The sequence below is a fragment of the Natrix helvetica genome (genome assembly GCF_964273705.1).
Source record: "Natrix helvetica genome assembly, chromosome: 7".
Lineage (NCBI taxonomy): Eukaryota > Metazoa > Chordata > Lepidosauria > Squamata > Natricidae > Natrix > Natrix helvetica.
Window position 1 is genome coordinate 29,476,675 of NC_138558.1, and position 15,973 is coordinate 29,492,647.

Genomic DNA, 15,973 nt, shown 5'->3' on the forward strand with positions numbered 1-15,973 from the left:
TGGTAACACAGGGAAACATAACACAGCTTATCCTAGGCTATTAAGGTCTTGCATAAAAACTTCATGTGACATTTGGAAAGTCTCTTTGCTTCTTAATCTCATTTGTGACAGCCATCTTTTCCTGAAGGCATTGCTGAAGTAGCTTGAATCAAAGGTTGAAGGCTTTTTGGTGTAATTTTAATGATGTGGAAACAAGTGCAAGGATGCAAACTCCTATTTTCCAAAGGGAGAATTTAAATAGGGCCTTAAATGCATTTCCCTTTCTTCTTTTGAGGAAGACACAAGGTTTGACATGCCTGAAAGCATTCTGTTAAATTCCTCCTATGTGAGCCACATGTTTCAACAACAATTTTGTACATAGATTTGACTACAGGAGTTTCAATTCACATGCCAAGAAACCACACCTTTAAACTAAACTTGCTTTTAAGAGAACTCTTTGAAGCAACTAAATACATATTTAATTCCTCTTTTATTACTTTTGATTCAGAGGCAATCTGTCTATAAGGTAATTTTTGACAAGATCCAACTATAGCGTCCCTGTTTTCTTAATGGTAAACAGACTAAGAACAGAAGAGAACAGAAGAAGGAATAATAATAGAAAAGGGTATTTTTTAATCTACTATAAGCAAAAATAATACAGTGTGTGGCAAAATGACTAAATGAAGTTCACTTATTTCAACCACAGGGTGGATGCATATTTCTGTTTTAAATATGTTTGTTTTTTTCCTCTGCTCCCTTTTCTCTGTTCATGCAGAAAAAAATGGATCATTTCCAAGTTTTTTTAATCCGCCTTAACTTGTTTTAAAAAAATGTAAATACTTTGCCAAGTCTTAGGATGATGAAAAGATTAAGTTCATGAGAAACTTTTCTTATTTCTATTTTTGAGGTAAAAGAATAATGCCCAGTAGGAAGTCAGGGACCATATTGGGAAATACAGGGAAAGACTGATTCAAAACAATTTCCTGGAAGATAAATGATAGTAGATACTTTTTAAAATGGCCAATCTGAGACCACCAGAATCTGAGACCACCAGAACAAAAGCAAAATTAGCCTCATGTTTCCATCATTTCCTTAGCCAAAACCATCCTATCATCATGGGACCTCAGCTGACTCTCCAAACAACAACTCATGAAGTCAGTCAGGAATGGGAAAATCTATTGAACCTTGTGTTTTGATATGGCCTATAGGCTAATCAATCAAGCTATAATCTTATCTAATCTATTACCTCAGTGTAGGCACCCACTTGGAGCACAAAGCAATTCTGAGATATACCGGTAATAGTTTGGGCATTGATATAATGTAACAGATATTGGATGAGTATGGTTAGTCACAAAATATTCTTTATCAGAAAGAATTTTTCTCCCCTTAATGCTCACTACCACCCTGACTTTTTCCTCATTATAAAGTTACCAATGTGTTATAGCTTGCATTCAGGATTTTACATTAAAAAAAAGAGAGGCATGCAAACAGTTGATGTGTAATTCATTACTGTTTCTGCTGCTATCCACCAGTTAACAACTGCCAAAAAGGGAGTTAAGTCTACAGATATAGAAGTGTTAGCTTTCTCTTGTATTTGAGCCAATTGCCATCTTTTCTGGCAGAAGACAAGTATAACGAAGGAATGTAGCTTCTTTGAGAAAAAAAAGCATCATATTATATAATTGCCCTATGTTCCAGAAGCACCTTCTTCAGTTGCAAGCTGAATGATGTAAGTTGGAAATGCCACCTTTAAGACAACGGTTGAACATTTGAATTAAAAGAAGAGTTGCTGCTTGTGGTTAGTAGATCAAGTCATCCTGGATGTTGGTTTTCTCTTATGAAATGTTTTCTTTTTGCAACACAAAAAATAAAATATTCTGTGACAAAATAAAAGTAGAACTACCCATGCAGGACATTCTTATTGCTTCTGGGATAAATGCTAAGTAAGCTCAGGATTTAGAAACATAAGCTGACTTTAAACTTAGATGGAATGCTATTTTGATTGATTGATAGATTGAAAATACTTATACAGCTGCCAAACACTCTCTCTCTCTCTCTCTCTCTCTCTCTCTCTCTCTCTCTCTCTCTCTCTCTCTCTCTCTCTCTCTCTCTCGCACACACACACACACACATATAAAAATAAACAAAATATAATAAACTCTGTAAAACAACTAACAAGTCACAAGAGTAATGCATTCAATTGGGGGACACGAGTTATTTCACACCTTATAGGATATCAACATCCCGATCCACATCCTGAAGGACCATCTAGTTTTCAAGGCCTTCCTAAAGACTAGGAAGGTCAAAATTAGTCAATCTCAGGGTGTAACACTGTTCCACAGGACAGGTGCCATAATGGAGAAGGCATGCCCTGTGGTCCCATCAGATTATACTGTTTCAAGAAGGGGACCTGGATCATATCTCCCCTGTAGCGTGTGGGACAAACATTCTTCTTATATATACACCCTAACACTTTCCTATATTTATGAAAGTCTGGGGTGCATATTTTTTTAGGAAACCATATCTTTGCTCATATCTATGCTCTAATAAAGCTATAAAAATTATATTACTTTAGATTGACCTAAGGATCTTCTATATTACCATCATCAACCCACTCCTTGTCTATGGAGATTCTCAATTATCTATTTTAGCACTCAAAGAGTGCTAACAACCAGGCCAACTGCAAGGAATAATTCTTCCATTCTCTACCATTCAGCAAGAACCAAAGAAGCTTCTTGGATGAGAAATAAAGTAAGTCCAATTGACTTTTGAAAAAGCATCTTTGGGACAATCTACTCCTCCTTTCTTAATACTGTGAAATAATCAATTTATTCCTTTACATAGTACCTGAAAACAATTATTTTGAAAAGTTGTCAGGGTTGAAAAGCATATTCTGTTTTGGTTCCATTTTTTCTTTACTCAAATCCAAGGTATTTCTTTCATTCTATGAAAGAATGGGATTTGAGAAGTACAACTCAATATTGTATAAAAGGAATCCTATGTGAGCATGTACTTATCACAACAAGAAGTAACTTGGAGTTGATAGAAAATATTAGAACTACAAGATTTCCAATAAACAACTGAAGAACTGGCCTTGGAATCTGGGAAGGGAGTAATGAACCATTAAGGGAAAAATATAACAATTCAGCTCTGAGAACATGGAAACAATGAGAAAAAAACTCTTAAAATAATTAAAATAATTAAATAATTAAAATAAAATAATAAGAAAAATAATTCCTAAATTTATTGGATTTCAAATAAACTCCTTGATTTAGTTCAAAATAATATGGCTTCCTACTTTCTATTATTCTATTTTATAACTATAATGTGCATTCCTGAAATCCAGGAATTCTGTTTCTTGACCTTATCATAATCAAAGGGTCAATAGAGATGTTCTTTAATCTGGTTCATTCAACATGACTGAATTTGTACCGTGGATTTCTCATTATAGTCTATGTAGTATGAGAAGTGACTCCACACTTTCCCAAACCTAGTTCTTACATATTATTAAATGTGTAAGATAAAGCCCTATTTATTGAATGAATATTGATTTTATCAAAGTACCATTGTATGTTCAAAAATGTAGTTCATTTTTACCAAGTTTCACTAAGCCTTTCCCAAATTAGTATCCTACAGATATTTTGCTTCAAAAGCTCTCCGGATTTCCATTTTAGTGGCTAATGATTAGAAATCTACAGATTAAGAGGGCTAGATTACGAAAAACTGCTGTACGTTAAAAGGAAATGTAAATAGAAAAACTGCATCCTTACAATGTATTTTTACAATGTAGCAACAAAGTAAGAGGTAAAAAACCATGGCTAATGTGGATCTCCAATTAAATTCTTTGTATCTCTCAAGTTCTACTTTGATCCACCGGCCAGTTGCATGAAAAAATTCCTTATGTTCCCTTAAATGTTCAAATAAGATTAAATCCAAGCTGTGCACAGATTGTCTTAAGGCGATTTTTTTTAAGCTTCACCAGACATTGGCTCAGGAACACATATGCTTACAATGGATGCTGCATGTATTGTGCCAATCACCATTTAGGGAGACCATGTGATATTTACATGTCCACTTTCTAAAAGATGGCCATATTTGTAGGATTATAAAAGTGATAACTACTTACCATCTTCAAAAACTGCACCGGTTTGAAAAGACAGCTCAGAACTATGCTCTGCTTCACATGGATATACGGCCCTGGCTTTTCTATTGACAATGTTGGGGGGAGAAAGTTGCACAATTATTTACAAGCCCTCAATTTTACATGACAATAAAAGGAAATAATATTGATTCCAGTCATACAAGAAAAGAGCCATTGTCGATGTGTATGTGTGTGTATTTATCTACAAAAACAATAATCAGTAGTTAATGCAGAAGATGCAAGACCAGCGCAAGAAGAAACCTATGGTTCAAAGACTTCATCTATCTATGAATGCATTTCTTGGTCTGCTGAAATTATCAGTGCATTTTCTGTGGCTAATCAATAATCCTATTTGTTTCAAGTGTCATTTGAAACATGGAATTGCTGCTGTCTCAATTGATGGTAGTGTTAATTTTTTTTTATTCAGGGGAGGATTAATGTTTTGAGTGAAGCATGGGCTTCACTCATGCTATGCACATCTTTCAGCATTATTCATCCATTTTCTTTTATGGATTTGCCCATAATTAGCTTTCCCTAAAGCAAATGACGAAGTATGCAGGAGCCTGTTTGCTGAAGGTCAATAAAATGATTTCTACATTTTAGTTGGTGTAGTTGTAATTGCATAGTTTTTTTGATACTAACTGTAGCTAAAAATCAAATTTGTATTAAAGACTGATTAGGATATACTCACTGTAGCACTTGACACATTAAATAAAAATAGTATTTTGGCTGTTAAGCATGAAGAAACTGAAAACCATTATAATCATTTTCTCTTAAAATTATAAATGTCATATTTATATGAATATATAAAAAAACATCCTAGTACTTGCAAAAGGAACATTTAAACATATAAAGATTTTTCCCATTAAATATATGAAGTCAGTACAGGTAATGCTCACTTAACAACGTGTTCCAACTGGCAAGAGCACTGTAGTAATTATGACTAGCTCTTGAGGTTCTGGCTGGTGCAGGTCTCAAATGGTCATGTGATAACAATCTGGGTAATCGGCCCCCACCTCTTGATTACAATATTGCAATATCTTGTGGTCATGCAACCATGATTTGCAACATTCCCTGCCAGTTTCCCACCAAGTCAATGGGAAAGCTGGCTGGAGATCAGAAGTTGCAATCACTTAATGCAGCAGGGTCGCGTGATACCTGAGTTTACGACCATATCATTTAGTACTGGAAATTCCAGTCCTACTTACCATCATTAAGTGAAAACTAAAGCTCATTAATGAAGGACTAATGAAGACGTTGCCTCGTGTTATATTATACTATTCAATTTTTATACCATTTTTCATTTCAGCAATTACCTCCAACTATGGAATTTAAAATGCAACATTTTTAAATCCTTAGCAACATTTGGTAAAATTTATTTGATCTCATTGTCTTTCTGTCGTAACAAAATAAAGGCCTCCTTATTTTATCTATAAGAAAGATTTTTTTCAGGAAAATATTCCATTATCTTAATTTCCCATTCTCTGGTATACAATTCAGTATTCTCACCCTCCTTTCTCAGTCCTGCATACTACGGGGATGACTTCCATTTTTTTTTTTTTTACTAAGACATGACTGATCAGAGGGCTTTTCAGTGGACTGGCTGGGAAATTACAAGCAAATTATAGTCTTTAATATATTATTGTATCCTGAGAGAAAAAATTTCATTCAATGTGACCAGAGTTGAACCTTGTCCTTAAAGTCTATGTCTATTCTGCTTTGAATTATGAATGGGAACATATTATGACCATAAACAGTTTAACTATCAAAAAACAATTATGTCTATGCTAATTGTTAGAACAGAAAAGAGCAATCCTGTTTCTGTTATGTAATAAGAGATAAAGTACAGTGAAAATAAATTAATATTCCAGTATTACCTTCCAACTGGTCTGTCAGTCTCTGTAGCAGAGGACGGAAATAAAAATGATAGGTTTGTTGTAACTGGACTTTGTGCTGTACTTGACTTTAGATTTATCCAGGAAACCATTGATGAATGAACCTCACTGGATCTGAAATAATTTTATGAGAATAATTTATTATTTTAATGCAACCTCTATTTAGTTCTAAAATCTGTAAAATCAATGATATTATTAACTTCAGTCATTATAATATGTGTTCTAAAACATCTACCGTGTTTCCCCAAAAATTCTTTTGCCCCACAAAATATGGCCTTGAGTTTATTATAGGGGGAGGGCTTATTGTTTTGGGGTTGCCGGGCAGCTGCTCCCTTGCGAACTGGCTCCCGAAGAGCTGGGCATAGCCTTAGGGGCGAAGCAGCCATGAGGTGACCACGCTCATGAGCAGCCACCCGGCAAACTCCCTCTCCAGCAGGGCAGAGCACCATTCACTAACCTAGGGAGTATCCCTAAGGCGCCAAGGCACGTGGCGCTCAGCCCACTCCCCAGCTCCCGTGGCTTGGAACATTTGGGATACCTCCTAGGTCAGTGCATGGAGCTCTGCCTGGCTGGAGAGGGGGGTTGCGTGAGCACCTTTTCTGCCTCCGCCGCGCTCTGACCATAACTTCTTCTCCGGCTTCCAAACTCCAAAACTCAGCTGACGAGTCTTCCAGCAGCGGCCGCTCTAGGAGTGCGCTCTATGGTTGTGGGCTGGCTGCTGGAAGACTCTCTGTCTGGAAGACTCTCTGTACAGAAGACTCTCTGTACGGAAGACTCTCTGCCGCTTCCCAACCTAGTGGTATCCTGAAGGCACCAAGTAACGTGAGTGCCTTTCCCCCCAGCTCCCGTGGCTTGGCGCCTTTGGGATACCGCTAGGTCGGTGAGCAGTGCTCTGCCTGGCCGGAGGGAGGGGTTGTCCAGGGGACTTATTTTCAGGGGTGGGCTTATATTTTTGTATATGCGAAAAATGTGGCAAGGCGTTAGTTTCAGGACAGGTCATATTTTCGGGGAAACACGGTATCAAACATTAGCTTGGCTTTATGAAATATTTAACCTTATTAGACTAGTGGGAAAAGTATGTTTCCGGATATATATGAGAAGTTCAGGGAAAAGTCAAAATGGCAAGTGTGCACTCAAGCTTTTTATTTTATTTTATTATTTTTATTCTATTCTATTTTTATTTTACTTCTTATGTAATGTTCATAGTTAACAATAAGCCAAAGAAAACCCTTTTTTTTTGGGGGGGGGAAAGTATTGTGAAATCTTTTTGTGTGAAAAGAGTCTGTCTTCTATCAAATATTTATTAGAAAAAATACCCCCACTTCCCTTTTAAAATAGAAGATTGAGATTCAGCAATTAGAAAAAGTAAATTAAGTTTCTGTACTTGGCTTATGAATTGGTAATTCATGAAGATAAATATTATAGTAAAGTAAAGTATTAAAAAGCAATATGGTAGCTTATATGAAAAAAATAGTAATTAAGGATGAATGTGGAAAACTATTAAAGAAGAAAATACTATTTGCTGGTCATTTTTCTTTGACAAGGAAAAATTATAAGGTATAATTCCATTTTCAAAAGGACAACTTGGAAACTTGACAAAATTAAATTAGACTCTTAACTGATATTCAGCAACTAAATACTGGAAAAGAAAGTTTATTGGATATTATCTGACTTGTTGCCAAGGTAACCTTGCTAAATAGAATTCCTTTATCTCAAGAATCAGTGAGCAAGGAAAGCGGAAGACAAAGGCCAAGGAAAGATTTTACACCAACTTTTGGGCAAGTGTATTTTGTTCCATAGAACAGCATAACCTGTCTTTGTTTACAGAAGGCACACAATTCCACAATTCTATTAAACCTAAATAAAGGAACAAAGATATAAATGTTTCTTGCATGTAAAGTATTTTACATTGAGTGGGAACATATGCTGTCAAATAAAACAATAAATAAATAAATAAATAAATAAGATAATGACTTTTCTTTAACCAATATTACTTGGGCAATAATTGGATTTTATATTTTAACGTCAGTGGCTATTTATTTTGATTAAAAAGGAAATTAAGACAGACAAGATCCATTACATACAAAAATTAAAATATGCATGTATCTACAGTATGATCAGTCTACATTGCAATAGCATATTGTTGATAAATTCCAGGTATACTCATGACAATATTTCATACCTATTTCTTAATCTATTTAAGCATAGAGATGGATGGATTGAGTACAGACAGAAAGATCGATAAACAGACACTAACTAGTACAAATATAGTAAACAGCTAAAGCTGAAACCAATCCAATAAGGACTTTCTTACCCATAAAACACCATAAAACTTTATAAGAGCAAGAAATTAAAAAAAAATCTAAAATTAATATAAAGTTGATGTATATTATTGGTATTCTTCTTGAGAAGTTTGAAAAAGTTAAACATTTTAATTCTGTTAAAAAATGATACAATTATTTGTTTTATCTAGTTATGCATTTTTTTATCATAGCAAACTACTGATTACTTATTTTTTCAATCTTCATATCTTAAATTTCAACTTAATCATGGAAAGGGCATATATCAAGAACTAGCTGGATACCAGTGCTTAGCGACAAAACTATGTGATCAGGCAATGCAGCAGAAATTCGGTTTACTCCAGTTCAATCCATTGGCTCAGTGGTGGTCGGCGATAGAAACGCATAAGGGAATATCGCTCCTGCCGCCTTGAATTCAGAAGCAGTTCCATAGGTGGAAGCCATAGACATTTTGGTGATACCAACGTTTAGTGCTGTAAGGAGCCCCAGACCGCAACTGAGTGAAGGAGTAGAATGTCTGCCAGTTTGAACTGAGGTAACGGAATGTGAGGCAACTGGCAGTTGGAACAGAGTTCTTTTCCGGTGGGGAGAGGGAGTACAATGTCTAACTCCTTAGCATCAGAGAGTGTTAAGACAAGGCAACTGGCAGTTGAAACAGAGTTCTTTTCAGGTGGGGAGAGGGAATAGAATGTCTAACTCCTTAACATCAGAGGGTGTTAATTACTGTATAAGAAATACTAATGATCTCATGGTCATTTTGACAAATCCTTTCTTAGCAAGCACCTAGAAGCCAAGAGGAACATCCATGCCAAATTTCAAGTTTGTAGGCTTTGGAGTTCTGGAAATTTCTTGATGAGTGTACTTGCCTTTTATGTGTGTGTGTGTGTGTGTGTGTGTGTGTGTGTGTGTGTGTGTGTGTGTGAGAGAGAGAGAGAGAGATTTAAAAACTGCTCTATATAGTATAAATAGATATGATATAAAATGTAAGATGTATATAAATTAGTATTTAAAAAAAAACTGTTCTTCAGTAATGAAAGAAAAAAGGTAGGAAAATACTTTAAGTACTTCAAAGGGCAAGAATGGGGTTTTGGAGCACATACTTTTAACAACAATACATCGGATTTATAACTTTTACTAAAAAAAAGATTTTTTTTTTATTAAAGGCCATTTTGTCAGTGCTGTCCGAAGACGTTTCCATGGTTATGTGGCCCTCATGACATCGCAGAGCACTACCTTCCCAAAAAAGTGGTTCCTAAAAACTAGCTTCAGCACAATAATTATTAACTAGCAGGAATAAAAATGAAAAAGGAAAACAGAGTTGTAATGATAATGTAATTATAATTTCTTTAAAAAATGCTTTTTCACCTTTTGCTAAGACAGAAGTGCTGATGGTAAAGAAGAACTGGAATAGAGGGACTGAGGTTCAGCCTGATTTTAAAAGGGCTGTACATCTGGAAACAGCAGGCTCACAATCTGGGAATTTGACCTGATTTCAGTTGTCATTGGACTCAAGGTGTCAGCTGGGCACCCTTGCAAAATTCTTTTTGAGCTGGTAGCTCAACATTGGTAATGCTTAGCCGTGCTAACATCCTTTTTTGATTACTGTTATAGACCCCACAAGGGATTATGCTTGAAAAGTATATGAAAGTTATAACTGGTGTAAAATGTGAAAAAAAGGATGTGATCGAACAATCCTAGGAAAACTGATCTAAGATCTGCACTAGGTACTATAATTTTAGGAGCTGGTGTTGATCTTTTTAGAGTGCTACCACACTTAGGGCATGCCGAATTAAAGAACTCCCTTTCCTGTTAGTAGCCTGAATCATGTTAAATTGTCCAGAAAAGGCCCTGTTGAATGTTCCCCTTCTGGACAAGACCATCATTTCTTCACCATGTTGGAGATAGACCAATTCTGTTCTCCCAAGATAGGGCATGTAAAAGATTTTGTAAACATGAATCTCTTCTATCAAATGTAGACTTCTACAAATTCTACAGCTATTTTTTTTTCAAACTGTGCTTGTAATTTATATCCTAGTTTTATATAAAAACATTGTTAGCCACATTGATATTTTTTTTAAAAACGTAATATATTCCTTGACTTTCATCAGTACTGAGTTGAGTTACATACATTTTCAACTCCGTGGCAATGAAACCTTAAAGAATATTATGTACTGTATGCTAGCTCATTTATAGCATGTTTGCGTGCTTTGTAGTACATTCCATTCAACTGTATGAAACTTGAATTAAGCCACACTGTACAGATCATTGCTTTTTTTTTAATATATTTTTTTCTTCTAACATTATTTGATAGTGTGTCATTAATTTGGTGCATTGTCTTAAACTACCAAATTTTAATCATATGGCATCTTCCAATTTTTATCATGTTGAAATTTAAACATTAACAATATGCTGAAAATGGAATTAATATTACTGAAGTTCAAGTGTCCAAAATATTTAGTGTACTGAATATTATATATGTTGAACAATATACTGAATATTATTGAATAAAATTTTTACATGTTTTAATTGAAATCTCATAATATACTGTATTAAATACATGGATTTCATTTGTCTTATTTTGAATGACATAAACACTTGTCAACCAAAATCTGTATATGATATGAGGCAAAAAGTTATATAGGAAATTTGTCAAGTATGAATTACACTGACTATAGAGATGGCGGAAGGAGGAGAATGCTTTTAGAAGGCCTAAAAGCATAATCAGATGAGATCTTTATCATAATTGTAATGTAAAATTTTAATAAGCAACGAGCTTAGGCAGGTTTTCTTCTGGGTGTTCTGAATGGCAGTAAAAGGTTCACTCCTTTTAAAAGTGAATTGCACTTTTCATGTAAAGCTTAACCCAGAATAGAATCTTACCCTGGGCTGCACTACAAAAAAGTCTATGCAACTGCAAAGTCTTCAATCTTCCTCTGTGGCTGTCACTGTGATTCCACTTTTTTCTTTTTCAAATGATTGCACACAGAGGTGAATTTTTAGATTGAATATTACTGGGTGCGGGAAGAAAAAAACATTGCTCTGCAGGAAATGCTTTATTTCTCCTTAAAAGCTTCATGTTAATCACAAAAATACATTGTGCTTCTCTGTAATTTCTAAAATAGGAACATCCTGACGAAATTTCCTAAATGCAAATTATTAGTAATCAAAATGTTAATGGGACAAAAATTCCTGTGAAAACCTATGGATTAATTAGGACTCAGGTTGAAATGTTGAAAGGAACATAAATCCTGGGGATTACATGGGTATGTCCATAAAGCTTTCTTGGAAACAATATAGAAGTGATTACCTTAACCTTTTTTTGGGGGGGGGAGGAGAGTAGGAGAGGAGAACTGTACAGTATAGCTCATAACTCTGGATTTTCTGGTGGTCTCTTCTACGTGAATTTAACAGGCATAATCCTGTTTAGCTTTTCCAAAACCAGTAAAGACCATCTAACTGATATCTCCTGCTGTGACAATTAGGAAGAAAACACTTACGGTATTAAATATATTGGTGAGGGATCAGGGGGACTGGACTGAATAGATACACAGAACGTTTACCTTCCTCTGCCAAAGAGATGAGAAATTATGAAGTAAACATCTAACTTTAAGGGGCTCCCCTCTATGCAAGACGATACACTACAAACTTCTAAAAGAACCCAATATAATTTCAGCTACTGTTGACTATCTATATGTTTAAAATGCAAGTAACGTCCCTTTTTAAAACAAAATTAAATGTTTTAAAAGAAATTTTGAAGGGACTCTAAGCAATCAAGAATTTGCAATATCATTTTTAATAATTAAATCTAAAGAAATAAGTTAAACTCTGTTGTATTGAACCTAAAAAGGAACTAATAAAATTGCTTTCCACATTTCTGGTACTTACAAATACTTTAAGAAAACAAGAAATCTGTACTTTACAAGTTTTTGGTACAGCAGATAGGTTTTCAAACAAAAAAATAAGTACTTACGAATTACCACTGTCAGTTATGAGATTATTTTTCTCTGTGTCTTGAGGGCTGGTAGGAGCAGCGGTTGTGGGAGACTGAGAAGACAGGGAATCCATGCTACCTGAGCGTGTGCATTCTTTGGCAGGGCTAAGATTGTCACCTGAAAAATAAATATAATTTAACTGCTTCCATTTTAAAAATATAGCATAGTTATTATGCAAAATATAAGTCACCCAACATTCCTCTGAAATCTAACTTTTGTGAAAATAGCAATAGCATTTTGACTTATATAGCGCTTCACAGTGCTTTACAGCCCTCTCTAAGCGGTTTACAGAGTCAGCATATTGCCCTCAATAATCTGGGTCCGCATTTTACCGATCTCGGAAGGCTGGTAAACCTTGAGTCTGGTGAGATTCGAACTCCCATATTGCAGTCAGCCAGCAGTCAGCAGAAGTAGCCTGCAGTATTGCATTCTAACCACTGCACCACCATGGCTCTTTAAATGCTTTAAGGATTCCAGTCATTTGAATTATATTAACTTGTAAGCCATTTAAGATAAATGCATACAGGCAGTCCTAGGCTTATGGCTACAATTGAGACCAACATTTCTGTTGCTAAGCAAAACTGTTGTTAAATGAGATTTGCCCAATTTTATGATCTTTCTTGCCACAGTTGATAAGTGAATCACTGCAGCTGTTAAATTAGTAACTTGGTTGTTAAGTGAATCTTGTCCATTGATTTTGCTTGTCAGAGGTTGCAAAAGGTGATCACATGACCCCAGGACACTACAATCATCATAAATACATGCCAGTTGCCAAGTGTCTGAATTCTAATCACATGACTAAGGGGCTGTTGCAATGTTTGTAAATGTGAAAAATGGTCATAAGTCACATTTTTCAGTGCTGTTGGTCACTAAATGAATGGCTGTAAATTGAGGGCTACCTCTTTTAAAAAACGTATGGAACTGCTGTACATTGGAAGTGAAAAAGAATCCTGTATACATTTTTAATATATAACCTTTGTTATATAACTGGACAGCCAGCCGTTTATACACTCATTTTAATATCCAAAATAATCATCTTAACTTCAGGCTTAGCAACATGCTTTTACCTGATTATTTTCCTCTTGACAATTATCACTAGAATGTACAAATTGGCTGCATTAAATTAATTCAAGTTGAAACAATGTTTACATATTCCAATGTGTAATCAAAACATCAATACTGTAACAAAATCTTTTTACAGATACCTTGCAAAAGACTTCTGGGTAGTTTTTAAGGAATTCATTCTCTTACCATTTAAAAGCACACAGCACTTCAAAATTTGATCTGAAGCTTATCTTTCTAATATTTTTATTTAGATAAATGTAATAGCAAAATATATATACTGTAACTCAGCTAGAATTAGAACAGAATGGTAGAAATACCAGTTATGAGGAACAATACAAAGTAAGAGAGAATAAAAAGTTAAAAAAAGTGTATTTTAAATTATAAACAGCTGTTATTGGCAATTTGAATCAAAATTATTATTAGTTGCTTTACTATTCCTTAAATAAACAGGTATTCTGGTCTGGTCATATTCAAAAGTCACTATATCTGATTCTATATGCTGCCTTTAAGCACAGTGGGAAAAAATATAGTTCTTTTGTGGCTCAGTGGCTAGGACAGGTATAAATATAATAATTATATATACATGCACTAGTATTAACTATAAAACTATTTCTGCAATGATAAAGAAAGCTTGGAAATCATTTTAATTTTTAGAATTATTCTTAAACTCAGTGTTCCTTGAGCCATAGGTAAATAAGTAATTAAATTAGGCAAATGACTTCTTTTTATTATTATTATTAGTATAAAAAAGTTGCATTGCAAAAAACAGTGCATTATAATATAAAAAATAAATCAGGGCATTCTTTTTTTTTTCTTTTTTGCAGGACGACACCAGATGGCCAGCTCCTTCATTAAAGCAAAAATCCTTTTCAAGGAAGTGTTAAAGAACTATTATCTACTTTACATATTTTAGCAAATATCTCATTTAAGTGAGCCTTTGTGCATACAAAATTCAAAAATTTATATACTTTTACTCTCTACCATTAGTTAATAAAGCTTAGAGCAGCATATAAGCATATAAAAATTCCTGAGTAAAATAAATGGTAATATAGCCATTAACATAGGGTGGTGCAGTGCCTCAGTAGTTAAGACAGTGGACTTGCCAACTGGAAAGCCAGCAGCCCAGGTTTCAGACCCAAGCACCATGTGATGGGTGAGTTCCTATCTTCACTCCAGCTTCTGTCAACCTAGAAGTTTGAAAGCATGCAAACGCAAGTAGATAAATAGGTACCACTTCAATGGGAACATAACAGTGCTCCATGACATCATGCTGGCCACATGACCATGGAATAACTTCAGACAGCACTGGCTCAAGGGCCTTGAAACAGAGATGAGCACTCCCCCCCCTATAGTCAGCAACGACTAGTGGAGTAAAATCCACAGGATCTCCTTACCTATAGCCATTAATATATATTTTCATCTAATTCTTTTCTTATAGAATATGTTAATAACATACAACAAAAGATAAAAAATTGTGCAAGAGGGGAAAAAACGGATTTCAAGATATAAAATGAACCAACCCAAGCACAGGTAGTTTTCAAATTACTACAGATTTTTGAGTGATAGTGCAAATAATCTCCAAAAGACAGATATGACCTAGTCCTGAAGTTATGTCTATTGCAGCATGCCCTCTGCCTATTCCTACCACATCCTGCCCCGCTGGGTCCCCACAGGCAGTGGGCCCATGTTATGTTTCATAATGTAGAATTTTGTGAGAAGATGCAGTATTAACTTACACATTAAATAGTAAAATAATGTTTTAAGCGCATTCTAAAAGTCTTATATTTAAAGAATTAATATTTTTACTATTATTTACTAGACTTTATGTGTCACTTCCTACAACTGCAGTGTTGCAGTTTTTCCCACACATGCCCAAAGTAGATTCCATCCTCTACACAAGATAATAAAAGAATATGGTTGAACACTGAAATATTAAGCCACACTCTCCCCAAAAGGAATCTAATCGGTTTGGTACTTTGTAGTTTCTAGTTTTGCTTAGATGTTAAAGCTCTACTTTCCTTTCTTCCTAAATCTCAGCTTTGCTTCCAGTGCACTTCTGTTCTACTGCAAGGAAAATCCATATTAGCATCTTAAGGAAAGCATGCTAAAGGAATAGCTAGCAAAGAGATGTGCAGCATCCTCCTACGTGAACTTCTCATTGAGGTAGCTAAAAATAAAGGATCAAAACCTCACAAACTTATCAAGCTGCGGAAAACAGTTCACAGCAGAATCAGATACTGCACCAGGGTATTATTTTAGACCACATAATTAAAATGTCAAAGATATGATAGATCTAGTGGTTATCATATAAAAAGAAACAAGATAAAAGCAGGGTAAGATGAATTCCACACTAGCTTGAGATTAAAATGACAAGTCAAAATTTTATCTACTGGAGCACCCAGAAGATAAAAAATATATATTAAGTAATAGGAAAAATAGATCCCTCCCCAATATCTCGGAATGCTGGTAATGGTCTCTTTTTCTCTTCTTTTGAGAAGAGAAATCCTATGTGAATAGGCATAGATCTATATCATTCAGGAGTATTTGTACAAAATGTGATTGAATCAAAATACATGGACATCCTGGTGCCATGATGTAAGT

The 15,973-nt window shown here is 34.9% G+C and overlaps 1 protein-coding gene across 1 annotated transcript in view; it reads right to left on the bottom strand.

The window, feature by feature from the left end:
- ARHGAP10 (Rho GTPase activating protein 10) overlaps positions 1-15,973 on the bottom strand; it is a 95,826-nt gene that overhangs the window by 8,796 nt on the left and 71,057 nt on the right. The window contains exons 20-22 of the mRNA XM_081959112.1: positions 12,286-12,424; positions 5,998-6,129; positions 4,106-4,185 (exon numbers count right to left, since the gene is read on the bottom strand). Coding sequence (XP_081815238.1) covers positions 4,106-4,185; positions 5,998-6,129; positions 12,286-12,424 — 351 coding nt within the window. The remainder of the gene's footprint in view (positions 1-4,105; positions 4,186-5,997; positions 6,130-12,285; positions 12,425-15,973) is intronic.